This window comes from Hyperoodon ampullatus (genome assembly GCF_949752795.1).
Source record: "Hyperoodon ampullatus genome assembly, chromosome: 2".
In the NCBI taxonomy this organism is placed as follows: Eukaryota; Metazoa; Chordata; class Mammalia; order Artiodactyla; family Ziphiidae; genus Hyperoodon; species Hyperoodon ampullatus.
The window spans coordinates 82,755,464-82,771,382 of NC_136915.1; the positions used below are offsets into that span (position 1 = coordinate 82,755,464).

Consider the following 15,919-nt stretch of genomic DNA (forward strand, 5'->3'; position numbering starts at 1 on the left):
CTATTTCATTGATCTACATGTCTGTCCTGTTGCCAGTGCCACACTGTTTTGATTATTCTATCTTTGTAGTCAGCTTTCAAATTGGGAAATGTTGAGTCCTCCAACTCTGTTCTTTTTCAAGATTGTTTTCACTATTTAGGGCTCCTTGTAATCCCATATGAATTTCAGGATCAGCTTTCCCATTTCTGTAAAAGACTGACAGGGTTGATAGGATTAAATCTATACATCATATTAGGTAGTGTTGACATCGTAACAATATGAAGTCTTCCAATACATGAACATGGGATCTTTCCATTTACTTAAATTTCTTTATACCACTTCACACCTACTACTAGCTACTAGGATGGCTTTTAATAAAAACACAGTAAAGAAAAAAGAAAAGAAAAGAACAAGAGTTGTTGAGGATGTGGAGAAATTAATTGGAACCCTGTACACTGGTGGGAATGTAAAATGGTGCAGCAGCTGCGGAAAATAGTCTGCTGAGTCTCCAAAAAGTTAAACATGAAATTACCATTTGATCCAGCAACTCTGCTTCCAGGTATATACTCAAAAGAAGGGACTCAAACAGGTATTTGTATGTTAATGATCACAGCAGTATTATTCATGACAGCCAAAAGGTAGAAACAACCAAAATGAGCATAAACAGATGAGTGGATAAACAAAATATATACACATACAATGGAATATTATTCAGCCACAATAAAAACTAAGGAAATTCTGATATTAATGCAATGCTACAACAAGGATGAGCCTTGAAAGCATTATGCTAAGCGAAATAAGTCAGACACAAAAGGACAAATATTGTATGATTCTACTTATATGAGTTACCTGGAAGAGGAAAATTCATAGAGACACAAAGTAGAACGGAGGTTACCAGGGGCAAAAAGGTGGAGGAGGGGGGGAAGGAGAGTTATTTTTTTTTAATGGATACAAAGCTTCTGTTTGAGATGATGACAAAGTTCTAGAAATATAGTGGTTATTGTTGCAAAAAATTATAAATGTACTTAGTGCCACTGAACTGTGAACTTAAATGGTAAATTTTATATTGTGTCTATTTTACCACAGTAAAGAAAAAAAATTGCCAAGAAGAAAAAAATTGAGTGAATATGTTAAGTGAAGGAAGCCAGACACAAAAGCCTCATACCTTACAATTCCATTTACATGAAATTCTAGAAAAGGCAAAACTACAGTGACAGAAAGCAGAGAGGCTGCTGGGATAGAGAGGTGAACTGCAAAGGGACATGAGAGAAATCATGGGGGGTGATGGAAATACTCTAAATTTTGATTGTGATAGTGATGGTTATACAACTAATATCAAAACATATCAAACCATACATTTTAATTTTAATTTGATGAATTCTATTATATGTAATTTATACCTTAATAAAGTTCATTTAAAAAATCAAAAAGAAAGACTTGAGGTAATCTAGCCTTATGTAATCATTTTAGAGAAAAAAAGAAACCCAATCCTTGAGTATCCAAGGTCACAAAGTTAGCAAAACAGGATTAGAATTCAGTTCTGTATATGAAATCCAAAGCTATTTATAGCATATAAAATGACACTACTGGCAGTAGAGGGTGGTGGTGGTGGTTGATTATACTGGTAATTCAATACCTCCTGCTGGAATAGACTTGAAACCCTTAGAGAATTCTGAAGACTTCATGTTGTTATATTGGAAGGCTGTAATCAAGACAATTAGCAACAGATGGTCACTTTCTAGCAGTAGTATGCTCACTACTTTGCGAAGAAATTACTCCATTTGTCAAAATTCCGATTAGTAAGATTTTGTATCTTTGGATCTTAAACACATTCTGCCCTCTGAAGCAATATCAAAAGAGACTAACCACTTTTCCATAAGATCACCTCTCAAATACTTTAAAATGACCATACCTGTGATGTTCTTATAAAATCTTCTTTAGTAGAGTCTAAAAATATCCAGGGATTCCACATCTTCCTATACTTGCCATAACACAGTCTGTAAACATTTCATATGAGTTTTGGTATTCAAACCAGATACAACACTACAAATTTTCTACAAGCTACTTAGAACTGAACTGGATTATTATACTTCTAGAAGACTATACTTGGGATAAGGAATGCAGGGAGTCTCATTATATTATTAGTAATTCCTGATTCGCTGTCAATTTCTCAATTTTGTTACATAAAGCATCACTAAGATATATCTTTAAGTTTTACATTTCGAGGCAAGGCTATAGATTTACTTCTATGAAATAATCTTTTATTTAGTTTCTTATTCTGAATAGACTGTTTAAATATTTTGAAATCTTGACTCACCATTAACCTATTACCTACATTCTTAGGGGATTCCCTGGTGGCAGAGTGGTTAAGAATCCGCCTGCCAATGCAGGGGACAAGGGTTCAAGCCCTGGTCCGGGAAGATCCCACATGCCACAGAACAACTAAGCCCGTGCACCACAACTACTGAGCCTATGCTCTACAGCCCACGAGCCACAACTACTGAAGCCCGCGCGCCTAGAACCTGTGCTCCGCAACAAGAGAAGACACTGCAATGAGAAGCCCACGCACCACAAGGAAGAGTAGCCCCTGCTCACCGCAACTAGAAAAAGCCCACGCACAGCAACGAAGACCCAATGCAGCCAAAAAAAATAAAATAAATAAATAAACAAATTTATATATATAAAAAATATTACCTCATTCCTGAAATACTTCATGTAGGAGACAAAGACCTCTGACACCTCTTTACTTCAACATGAACAGCCATTTTGATATAGTTAGTCACCTATAAAGCCACTTAAGTTTACTATTTTCATCTGTATTTCTCTACCTTGTCAAGAATGATATCATGAGAGACGCTACCAACTTGTAAAAATTTTTGTTTGTTATAGTAACAAAGTTAGTTTGTTATGACTTATGCATAGTAAATTAGCTTTTAGCAAGTAAAAGTTATTTTTCTAATTGTTCACAAGCCAGATGTTCCAGGAATTTTTAATGAAGCATCAGCAAGGTCACTGATCCTCTTCTGAGATATCTAACCACTATTACCTAACTGCAGTTGCCAACCTCAAAGCCTTTAGCATCTCTTATTTTCTAAAATCCTTTTAAAAAAATCTTGCAAGTTACTTTAATATCTAATATCACTTTACTTTGAAACTGGAAATTTAACGAAGACTCTGTTACTTCACCTATTTTTGTGCATTGCTGCTTTATATGTCTGCTTTACAGTTTATTTCAGTTTAGGAGAATGTCTGCTTAGCGAGAAAAAAAAATGGAAGCAAAATCGAAGTAGAGATTTGATTTCTACTTGTTGTATCGCAGCCCTACAATATGGGTCTATCTTGTCCTTTGAATTAGAGTACAAAGATTCTTTTTGTTAGACTTAACTATTTTCAAAAGCTTCAGTTCATTCTGGCTGTTTTTGCTTGCCCACTTAGCTTTTTCATTATAAACCAACATTTTTTATCTTTGATACACATCTATACACAGGTCTTACTATATGAAAAACTGTGCAAAAAAACTAATAATTTATGACTCTAATGTATTAAAGACTGTAGCTTATACTAAATGTAAATATAATACTTATCTTTTCCAATAACAAAATCACATTACACTGATAACTCAGTTCAACTTAATTCTCAACATGACCCTCCAATTCTGCTTTTCCTATTTTTATGCTTTGATATTATTGACATTTCATACAAAGGCAAAATGAAACACCTGAGTTCCCATCTTTTTAGTACAGTCAGCCCTCCACAGTCACAGCTTCTGCATTTGCAGATTCAACCAACCGTGGATTGAAAATATTCAGGAAAAAAAAATCCAGAAAGTTCCAAAAAGCAAAATTTGAATTTGCCATACACAGACAACTATTTACATACCACTTACACAGTATTAGATATTATAAGTAACCTATAGATGACTTAAAGTATATGGGAGGCAGCATGAAGCACTAACGTAATAGAGACTACAGCAACACTGTGTGTGAATATGAATTTTTAAATATTTAACATACAATATAAATGTTTATAATGAGATATTCATATACCAAAACAGCAATTCCAAGATTTAAAGGGAAAAAATACACAATCTCAATTTGTTTTATGTTGTGCTACTCTTGTATATATGTTCAAAGCTATACTTCAAGAATTTTCATTATAAAAACATATTTACTAAGTGCAAAAAAATAAAAAAAATAAAGTATATGGGAGGATATATGCAGATTAAATGCAAATACTATGCCATTTTACAAAAGGGACTTGAGTATACAAGAATTTTGGTATCCTCAGGGGTCCTGGAACCAGTCCCCCACAGATAACAAGGGATGAATGTATTCTCTTACCACTCTGCTATTCATTTTTTGTAACCATATTCAATTAACATTAATAGGAAAAATTTCATGTTATGTTTTTCTCAATTACCAATTTCTTTTTTGCTTTTAGTTTTCTGCTTTTCATACTCAGATGATAATGTTTCTTAGTTTTTCTGAATAAAAATAACATCCAACCTTGAAGTCATTCTATTTGCCTTTCAGACCTATATAGAATTCTAGGTTTACCACAACTCTTTCCATCTATTCCTGTTACAATCCAACTCCTACTTGAAAACAGAAAACTGAAACAAGAAATAATATCTTTTCAAAGATAAACAGCTGGTTTTTCTTTTTAACTCTCATATTCTTTATTAATATCACACTTGTCTGAATTTGTCAATGGAAAATAATATCTAAGTTACAAAAGGTACCTGAGGATAGCTGTACAATCAGAAGCTGTTTAGTACTCTAAGTTAGTTAACATAATATTTTAAAAGTACAGTTTTTTTATTTTCACTTCTCTCTTCTTGAAAAAAATGTAAGCATATAACTGAATCCATAATTTAATGTCTTGATGTAAGAAGACTATAGTATTTCACAAGATATAAATCACCATATTATCAAAGATTTAAATGAGATAGTTACATATTTTCTACATGTTGGGTAGTATCTCGTGTACACAATTAACAAAACTATCAGAAGATTTAATAATTACCCATGGAAAAATACCTTTTATAAATAAACAGATTTCTAAAACCTAAAAAGCAGGTCTGACATACATCACTTATTTGCTGTGACTTAAAATATAATGTAAGGAAAGAAAACATTACCTAATTCTAACAAAACTGTGTAGACAGAAAAAAAAAAGTTAGAACAAGGAGTCTTTAGGCCACAATAAGACCTCTAAATATTACAGAACTTAAAATTGATTAACTTAAGAATTCAATTAAAGTAGAAAACAAAATTGTTTAAAACAAGAGCACAGAAGTTGTGCTTAAAAAAAAAAAAAGTTTAAAGGAAGGGGATGAGAAAGGTGAGAAAAACCACTACCAGACTCCTTACCCATTGCTGTTGGTGCTGGAGCTTCCTGATGGTATTTTCAGCTTGCTCCAGTTTAGCACTGGCCTCATCACTCTGCTGTTTGATGTTGGCCAACTCCCGTTTTATGAGGTAGTTTTCCTCAGCCTCCTGGGCTCTTGTCACTTGTCCCTTAGGACATAATTTTTGTGTGTGTAAAGCAATTTAGGATAGATTCAAGAAAGACTGCCTTTGTGAGGTTTAGTTACTTACTTTGACATGTTAAAAAAAAAAAAAAAAAGATCACCTCAGAGAACAGAACAGCCTGAGTAATTATTAGCCAGCAGCTCATTATCGCTCCAGCAAATTTTGGGAAACTAAATGAAAAATTCATCTGATAATCGTAAGAACAATTCTTCTTTCAGTCAATAAAAATTCAATTCATGCAATATTATTGTACATGCAGGACTAATGTTTTCAATGAATAGTGGTTAATTTCGCAGAATCCACTGATTGACATTTTGGAATAAACTTTAAAATAAGGTTAGCTCTAAAACGTGCAAAAGATGGGTTTATTTTAATAAAGATAACACACTATTATCAAAAATTAAGTTTACACCCATAGATACCACCCCAAAAATTATTTCTAGAAAAATGCATGTAAAATTGCATGCATTAAAATATGAATTTCTAGGTTTAGGACTTTCCTTAGATGTTAGAGAAAATGCTTAAAAAAAAAAAAAACTATACCTGTATCAATCTATCTGCCAAGGAAGCACTTTCCTACAAAAGGAAAAATTCAGATAGAAATATAAGAGAAAGAAACAAAATAAAGGTGATAAAATTAGGAGTAAGAAGAAACAACACATACCCAAATTCCACCTACGTTTCATTGTAATTAAGATGGACATTTAGATTTTAAAACTATTTTTTATTGCATGTGTTTCTATTCTTAAAAAAGAATATATCAAAATAAGGATAAACTGCAGAAAATCATGTGCTTCTAGAAGAGATCAAACACAAATTCCAAGAGGGTTTTCATTATTTGGGACAAGCTAATATCTTCTTTTTAAAGCATACTTTAAGTACTTTTAGTGTCAGCCATATTGTCAAATCATTTATATGAAAGGGAGAAGGAATTTGAGTAAGCAATTCCACTTATGAAGTGTGACAGCAATTTGTGCAACAGCAATTTCCAAAGAAGCAAAGCAAGGAAAATATGACAAATGAAATTAATGAGCTCAACCATAATAAACTCTAGCAATAACTGAGTAAGTAAACATTTCAGTTACAGACTTTAATTGGTATCTAAGTATTTACAGAATTCTAAGTGCTAAAGAACACACCTAGGCCATCTAAGCCAGTAAAAAGGTACTTAATTTTCTAGAAGCAAAATCCAAACTTAACTCTTTCAGACAGCATCTTTATTATTCTTAAGGTTCAATGAAATAAAAATGATTTCTCTGTGAAAATGTCTTACTCCAAAGATAAAAGACCACCTACGAAGATGTACATTTTACTATAAACTGTTTAGTGGAAAAAATATATATTGATAAAATCAAAATGACTTAAAAACAATTAAGCTCAACCTTTTTGCAGTCACCAAAAAAGCAGAATTATCTTCAAACCAACTAATAAGATGAAAGAAATATATCCTTAATATAATGTACCTGCAATTATTATATAACAAAAATATACATGTAACAAAGATCCTGTCCTTCTGCCATGCTATTTAATATGAAACCATCAATACTTTCAAACAAAAGAAAAACATGCAAATAATCTATATCTTCATTCATTTCATTCCTAAATATTGACCTGTAGACTTTCACAGAAGATTTTAAGATACTTGGCAATATCATGAGGACTATTTTTTAAACTACTAATTTTCATCTTTGGTAAAAAGAAAACAAAAACAAAAACAAAAAAACCCAAAAGAGTTTGTGAATTCAGATGTTTTTCCTTTAGTAAACCAAAACTCTTAGGCTATACTTTTATTACTTAATACATTCTTATAGCATCAGGAACAAGACTACGAAAGACATTACATCAAAAGCACAATAAGAAAAATAATGCAAGACTGACACATTTACCCAGTTATTTTACATGAAACAGAGAGGAAGAGGTAACAAGCGGTATCAAAATAATTCTAAGAACCAAAAGTTTAGTCACAATTCCTGTGTTGAAAATTAACATCATGGTGAATTTTTATATAAGAAATCAGTCAGTCATTTTGACTAAACTTAAAGCAATCCTAGGCCTTAAAGAAATCACTGCCACATTTAATATATGGCACGACAGGGCAACATTTGAAATTCATCTTTAAAATACTACACAGAATGGATTCTCAATTAGGTTACCCCTAAAGAACATACTTTTCAGAGATTATGTAACAAAAACAAATGACATCAATATGTTACTCTAATAATAACCTCAGTTTGAAACTTTAACCTTAAGAGTTCAAGGACTAGTAATGATCAATTTTTATTGACAAGTTATTTAGTTAAGTAGTAAGCTATGCAAGCTAAGCAGTCAATACCACAACTTCAGAGACGTGCCAGATTTCATGAGCCTTTATTTAAAATAGAAAAATTATTGTGCATTCAACGGACGTTTACATAAGTAGCAATTTACTTACTTTTTCTAATGTTTCAATGTGCTGTTTTAGTAGTCTATTTTCTGTGCGTAACCTCTGCAGAAAAAGAAAACAAAGGTTTGCTTGCAAACATTCCTGAGAAGGAAAAATGATACCTAAATCATAGTCGATAAAATGTACCACCTTTTATAAATAGGAAAGAGTCCAAGAAATGGCTACATTATCATCTGTGAAATTCTTAAAGGGTCAGAGTAAGAAATGCATGGCAAAGGAAATGACCACATTCATCATTCCAGCTGTGACTGAATTTTAAATATAAGCTAGAATACATACAAAATAACCCCCTTCTTTTCTGTACCTAGCATAATGACTCATAATCAGTATTTTCTTTTTCTTTTTTTCCTGGCTGCACCTCACCACTTGCAGGATCTTAGTTCCCCGACCAGGGATTGAACCCGAGCCCTCGGCAGTGAAAGCACAGAGTCCTAACCACTGGACCGCCAGGGAATTCCCAGTATTTTCTTATATGTCTTAATATCCCTATTAGATAGAAAAGATTCTAACTCATTTATCTCCTACAAAGACTACACAAATAATATTCAAATGTCTATCAAATAAACAAGAAATCTGAAAAATGCATGTTCATAGGATAAATATCAAATTGTCAGTTTAGAACTAGATCAGCCTCCATTTATAATGTGTTATATATGCCAAGTTGCAAAGTTCCATTCTGAAAATATGAATGAGTTATTTTCATCGAATGAATTATCATGAGTTGTTTTCAATTTAAGAAAATCACTAGCATTTTCTTGTAGTTAAAAGAGTAAAACCAGATTTAAAAAAAAACCAAACACTTCACCTAATTGCTCAATGCCCAACTCCAAAAACCCTGTCAAATTACTGCTATTAAGTATTAAATCTAAAACACCCTACACTATAAACTGGTGCAGCCACTACGGAAAACAGTATGGAGGTTCTCAAAAAAACTAAAAATTGAGTTGCCATATGATCTAGCGATCCCACTCCTGGGCATATATCAAGACAAAACTATGATTTGAAAAGATACACACGCCCCTGTGTTCATAGCAGCACTATTTACAATAGCCAAGACATGGAAACAACCTAGATGTCCATCGATAGATGAATGGATAAAGAAGATGTCACACACACACACACACAAACACACACACACACACACAATGGAATACTACTCAGTCATAAAAAGAGAATGAAATAATGCCATCTGCAGCAACACAGATGGACCTAGAGATTATCATACTAAGCAAAGTCGGAAAGGGAAAGACAAATACCATATTACTTATATGTGGAATCTAAAATATGACACAAATGAACGTATCTATGAAACAGAAACAGACTCACAGACATAGAGAACAGACTTGTAGTTGCCAAGGGGGAAAGTGAGGTTGGGGAAGGGCCGGATTGGGAGTTTGGGAATAGCAGATGCAAACTACTATATATAGGATGGATAAACAAAAAGGTCCTACTGTATAGCACAGGGAACTATAGTTATATCCTGTGACAACATAATGGAAAATAATATGAAAAAAACAAAACACTCTACATTAAAAAATCATCTCCTTTTTGTATAGTTCACCAATATAAGTTATCCCTTCATTTTGCCATCATTATAATTTCAAACTCCCTCTTACCTTTTTGTACCAACTTGCTCTAGCGTGCAATCCAGCCTTCTTCCAACCCTGCCTTCCTCTAAATTCCTGCTGAAAATGTCTTCCTCAGAAAATTCTTCTATTAATTCAATCTATTATTTTGCCAGTAAAGACTAAAATATAGTTTATATAACATATAAAATCTCAGAACAAAGCAAATAAAAGACTATGAATTATTGTTGTCTTATTAAGTGGACCACAAACTGGAACAAATAAATCTCATTTATTACAAAGACAGTTTGTGAATTAAATATTTTTGCTCTATTCACTAGAATATATTTGGATGATTTGAAATAGGTAGTACTTTATGTGTGATCTCAAGCTACAAAATAGTTTGAGAAAAAGAAAATATTTCTCATTTCTTGGCTACTCACATTATGTACAGCATAATGGTCTATACAAATAAGCAATTATTAAATGCTCTTAAAGTCTGGAAAGCCAAAGAAATAAATGTGATTCTCAAAATCTTCTCAACATACTTCATGAAAAAAAAGTAGCATTTTGTTTTTCTAAAAGACTTAGGAAGTTAAGTTCAACCAGACAATTGAGTGAATAAAGTTAATATTTCAATAGAAATAATGCTTAAAATTTAAAACTAAAAACATTCACTTGGATTTCCCTCTCCACCCCCTTTAAATCTTCTGAAATTTTGCTATAAAAACCTGAATTCATTTTCCCCCCAAACACCTACACAAATGTCTTAATACCACTTTTTAAATAAATCATCAATTCCTCATTTGTGTGATACCCACTTCATTATGAGTTGAAAAATATAATAGACTTTATCAGTTATTAAAGACTGTTTCAGGGTTACCTTCACAGTATTTTGGTAATTAGAGCTTTGTAATCTCTTTTAACATCTGGTATAGGTAATTTCCCCCCTTCTTATATTGTGTTTTTTATCCTCCGCAAACCTTAACTACTAGTAGACTAGTAGTTTAGAGACTAGGTTTTGAAATGAGGTAGGTTTAGGTTCAAATCCTCACTCTATATTTAACACCTGTGGATATCATTCAGTGCCCTGGAATCTCCATTTCCTCAACTAGAAAATTACACTAATAAAACCTACAATGATGCTGCAAGAATTCAACAAGATAGCATACTGCCTAATATATACCAAATACTTGGTTAATGGTAAGCATTGTTATAATATTTTTAAAGTTAGGGCATGAATATAATTTATTACTTTTGTCTATTTTTTAAAATAATTATTCTTGAGATTGTTTTTATACAACACATAGTTATTTTTGTCTCTCCCCTTTATTCATCCTTTAAAAACACCCTTTGCAAAGTTTTTTTGGTGTTTGTTAGGCTTTATGCTATTTTTCATTTAGGCTATTTTTAAATATGCTTTTTTTAAAAATTAGTTCATTAACTAATTAAATTTTGGCTGCATTGGGTCTTCATTGCTGCACGAGGGCTTTTCTCTCTAGTTGTGGCGAGTAGGGGCTACTCTTCACTGCGGTGCGCGGGCTTCTCACTGGGGTGGCTTCTCTTGCTGTGGAGCATGGGCTCTAGGCACGCGGGCTCAGTAGTTGTGGCTCGCAGGCTCTAGAACGCAGGCTCAGTAGTTGTGGCTCGCAGGCTCTAGAGAGCAGGCTCAGTAGTTGTGCTACATGGGCTTCGTTGCTCTGTGGCATGTGGGATTTTCCTGGACCAGGGCTTGAACCCGTGTCCCCTGCATTTGCAGGCGGATTCTTAACCACTGTGCCACCAGGTAAGTCCCAAATATGCTTTTATCTTTATTTCAAATGGAATTTCTTTTTTCCAAGATACTTTTGAAATGTTTATTGCTGCTATATAGGAAAGTTAATGACTAAAATCTATCACTTGACTGATTTCTCATTAATTTTTGAGTATCCTTACTTTTAATCACATTTCCTAGAATTAATTAAAAAGGTGTTTTCTAAACTTTAAAGTGAAAACCACAAAGAGAAAGAGCAACAGATACATACATTTAAAAAGAGAGACTTTTTTGACCTACCAAATTAGAAAAGAAAATGAGACTAAGAGTGAGGGCAAGTATGAAGTACCTAATGTATGCAAGGTATTAGTGAAATGGAAACACTGCCAAGAACATATCCTGGAAATATTCTTTAGGAAATTTACTTAGTACATATTGAATGTCATAAAAATACTAATATCCTATAATTCAGTAATTCTACTTTTTACAACTCACTATAGAAATAGAAGGTACCACAAAACTTTATATACAAAGATGTTAACATGAGCATTATTTTTTAATGATGAAAAACGAAAAGCAACCTAAATATGCCAAAATAGGGGAATCTCAGTTTCAAACAAACCACTCTATTCTTTCCAGCTTACTCATTTTATGAAGTAACCCAAACTCAATAATCCTCCTTCTTGTTGGTATAATCCATGGATCCAACAGCTTTTCACTGTCCCTCACTGCCTGATATCCTCTCTTCCCAAACAAAGTTTAATTTCCAATCACTGCAGACCTTCCCTTGCTTTTATCCCCCCTTTCCCTTCTCTTCTTTAGTAGTGAGCATACTTGCCTGGGAAACCACTAGTCTGGGTCAACACACTAACAACTCTTGAGTCTGCACCTCAGCCAGTAAATATGACCAAAGAAAAATAAAACCGTAAAGTTTATTTCAATTAACAATCACTAAATTCAGCTGGACTCTTAATGCATCCTAGCAGTAATGTGTTTCCTTAGTCCATTCCTTCTCCCACCTTCTTAGATCACTATTTCATACTTTCTCCTCTTCCTTCAAACCAGCAACCCTCCACCCTACTGTCACTCTCAGATGATAATCTTGTTTCTGATTTCAGTGAAAAAATTGAAGCAATCACAATAGAACTTCACAACATCCCACAACCAACATCTTACCTACATTTTTGCCCATATATTTTACATTCTCTCTTGTTCTTTTTTTAAATAAATTTATTTATTTATTTATTTTTGGCTGCATTGGGTCTTCATTGCTGCATGCGGGCTCTCTCTGGTTGCAGTGTGCTCATAAGATGTGGTTGTTTTGGTGTTGATTCTTTTTTTGAGCTGGGGCTACTCTGCGTTGCGGTGCACAGGCCTCTCACTGTGGTGGCTTGTCTTGTTGTGGAGCATGGGCTCTAGGTGCGTGGGCTTCAGTAGTTGGGGAACGCGGGTTTCAGTAGTTGTGGCTCACTGGCCCTAGAGAGCAGCTCAGTAGTTGTGGTGCACGGGCTTAGCTGCTCCACGGCATATGGGATCTTCCCAGACCAGGCCTCGAACCCGTGTCCCCTGCATTGGCAGGCGGATTCTTAACCACTGTGCCACCAGGGAAGTCCCCTTTCTTTAGCATTTGACACAGTAAATGGCCCTCTCTTTCTGAAACACTCTTTTCTCTTGGCTTCTAGGACATTATATTTCCCTGGTGTTCTCCGACTTTGCTGATTGGCTCTTGGTCTTCCTAACTTTTAAATGTTGGCTTACTCTCAGGCTTAATTCTTGTACTCTTCTGTTTTATCTACATCCATTCCCCAGGTAATCTCATCTACTCTCATGGCTTTTAATATGATCATGTCAATAACTGTCAAATTTTTATTTCCAGCTTGTCCTCTCTTAACTCCAACTTTAAATAAAGTCCCCTACATATGAACCTTCAAGTTGTGAACTTTCAAAGATTTGAACGTGCGTTCTTAAAACTGCAGCTTGCCCTCTGTTTCCTATTGCTGACAATCCTTCAGCTCTACCATCTTCCACCTCCTCTCCCTCCTCCAGTCAGTAATTCTTCTTGCCTGTTCACTCAAAGCCAGCCCCTGTATGACAGCTGTGGTACTGTACTACTGTACTTTTCAAGGTACAGTACTATAAGATTAAAAATGTTTATTTATTTTTTGTTTTTTTATGTATCATTTGTGTGAAAAGCATTATAAACCTATTACAGTAAGTACTATATAGCCGACTGTGTTAGTTGGGTACCTAGGCTAACTACGTTGGACTTTACAAACAAACTGAACTTACAAACGCGCTCTCTGAACAGAACTCGTTCATACACAGGGGACTTACTGTATTTCGAGGAGCTACTTGAACAGCTCCTGGGCATCTCATACTTAATATAACTAAAACTGGGGCTCTTGGTATTCTTCCTGTAGACTTTCCCATTGCAGGTACTGGGAACTGCATTCTTCTAACTGCTCAGGCCAAAGTCCTTGATTTCTGTCCCTCTGACACCTCCACAATCAGCTATACCTTTAAAACCTATTCAGAATCCAATAACTTCTTAACACCTCAGTCCAAGCCACTACCACCCCTTGCCTGCATTACATCACCAGCTTTCTACTTAATATCCCTGCTTCTGCTCTTACCCCCTGCAATATACTCTCAACACAGCAGCCAGAAGATGCACTGAAAACTTAAGTCAGATCTTGTCCTCCTCTACTGAAAACCCCAGTGGCTCACCAGAGTAAAAGCTAAAGTCTTTACATGTTCAGCAACTCCCTACATTATCTGCAATGTGCAACACCTTACCTCCTATCACTTCCCTCATCTTCACACTGTCCCATCACTACTCCTCATCAGCACGCTCCTGACCAGACCCTGCTCTCCTTATATATCTAGCTCCCTCACTTCCTTCAGGTCTTTATTCAAAGGTAACCTGGTCAACTTCTCTAAACTTTTAATCCGAACACTATTTTATTTTCCCTTCCCTAAGATATTTTTTTCCTCTGTTTAACACTTATCACCATCTAAAACACTGTACATTTTACTTATTGTCTAATTTCCATACTAGAGTAAGTACCACAAGGGCAGGAATTGGTCTGTTTTATAAACAAATATCAAGTGCCTACAACAGTGTTTGGGCATGTAGCAGGCACTGTAAATACCTGTTAAATGAATGACTTCTTAAATAAATTAAGCTATTACATCCCCATTGGATTTTATTAAGTAGCTATTCATTTTTTAATGAAAAGTTTATAATGCCACAAAAAATGGGCATCCAAATCCTTCCTATATCACAATACATTAAAGTCTCTCTTGCAAAGTGGTAGTGTGTATACACTGAAGAACATGTATGGGTCTCAGACTAACCCAAATCAGAGTTCAAACTCTTGACTTCTACCACTTTCTGTCAGTATGACCACTATCTTATTATTTGAGCTTTCTGAACCTTAGTTTCTTCATAGGAAGATAAACAACCCTTTCATAAGGTTACTGGAAGAATAAAAGGAGATAATGTATGTAAATTATCCTTCATATATTAAGTGTTGAATAAATGTGTCAGTACTAGTACTTTATATTGATTGTTCAATATAATTCCTGGATGATTTAGATAATACTTGTCATGTTTTTTTATGTTAGGCAGTGAAAACACAGATGTTTTTATATTACGCTCTAGTTTTCAGCATATCTGGAATATTCCATAATTTCTGAAATAAGAAAAAAATATCCAAATTCTGACTAAAAACCAGTCAGAATTTCTAACTCCTCTTCACAGGGCTTAAATCTCTATACTCCAAAACACAAATTTAAACATAAATTCATGTCTATCTTAAATAGAGTAGGGGATAAAGGCTCTTCTTTTTTAAAGATCTGTGGTTTATCCCAATATAAGCTAGAATTTTAATATTTCTTACCTCCTCCCCCTCAGGTGGAACATCAAGAGATTGGAAGAAGATACTGACAAAGGTGTTTCTATTAACAAAAAATTTCGCACAGTAAAATGTAAGATCTACTGTATGAAATCGTTATTATCAAAATCTTCCTGTAACACTTTCAGAGAAGGAATGGAAAATACTTGAAAGTCACCGTCTTGATCAGGGAGCTGACAGGTATAATTCTTAGCGTAAAGGTCACTGACCCGAAGGTCAAACCTTAAACACATGTCACAGCATCAAAGGCTGATTTTTTACTTCTATATCAAAACATCACATTATTATGATCATACTATTTGTGTAAAGAACAGTGTAAGATTATCTCCCTGAAGGCTTTTGAGGAGAACCAAGGCAAGAAAGTACTAGTTTAACAGAATTCATTCCCTTGTAAAAGGGCCCTTGGGGGAGGGGAAGGAAGTTGAATAAGGAAGTAACATTTCCCAACAAAGAGAGAGGCTCCCTGATACATGGCTAATTAATTGTAAATAAGGTGGTCTTCTGGCTGCGAATGAGATGAATTGCCAGGTCCAAATTAAAAATCAGACATATGCAAATATGAAGTTAAAAAAGTACAGTTACACGAAAATTGTTTTGGCTTTGCCCTTCAGAGGGCAGGAGGAATGAAGAAAGGAATGAAAATGGTACAAGAGTAAAAAAAGAACTATGTGGAAACAAGAGTTTATAAAAGGAACTATCTCTGAGATCAGCACATTTATTTACCTAAT

At 34.2% G+C, this 15,919-nt stretch overlaps 1 protein-coding gene across 7 annotated transcripts in view; it reads right to left on the reverse strand.

Moving 5' to 3' along the window:
- The window catches only part of EVI5 (ecotropic viral integration site 5), a gene marked incomplete at both ends in the record, with an annotated part of 231,451 nt that overhangs the window by 102,559 nt on the left and 112,973 nt on the right, over positions 1-15,919 (reverse strand). For 4 of the 7 annotated variants that reach the window (XM_079696536.1, XM_079696535.1, XM_079696540.1 and 1 more), the window contains 3 exons: positions 5,352-5,498; positions 6,057-6,089; positions 7,945-7,998. In XM_079696536.1, the coding sequence (XP_079552662.1) occupies positions 5,352-5,498; positions 6,057-6,089; positions 7,945-7,998 (234 nt within the window). The remainder of the gene's footprint in view (positions 1-5,351; positions 5,499-6,056; positions 6,090-7,944; positions 7,999-15,919) is intronic. The other 3 variants (XM_079696537.1, XM_079696538.1, XM_079696539.1) reach the window with 2 other exon arrangements.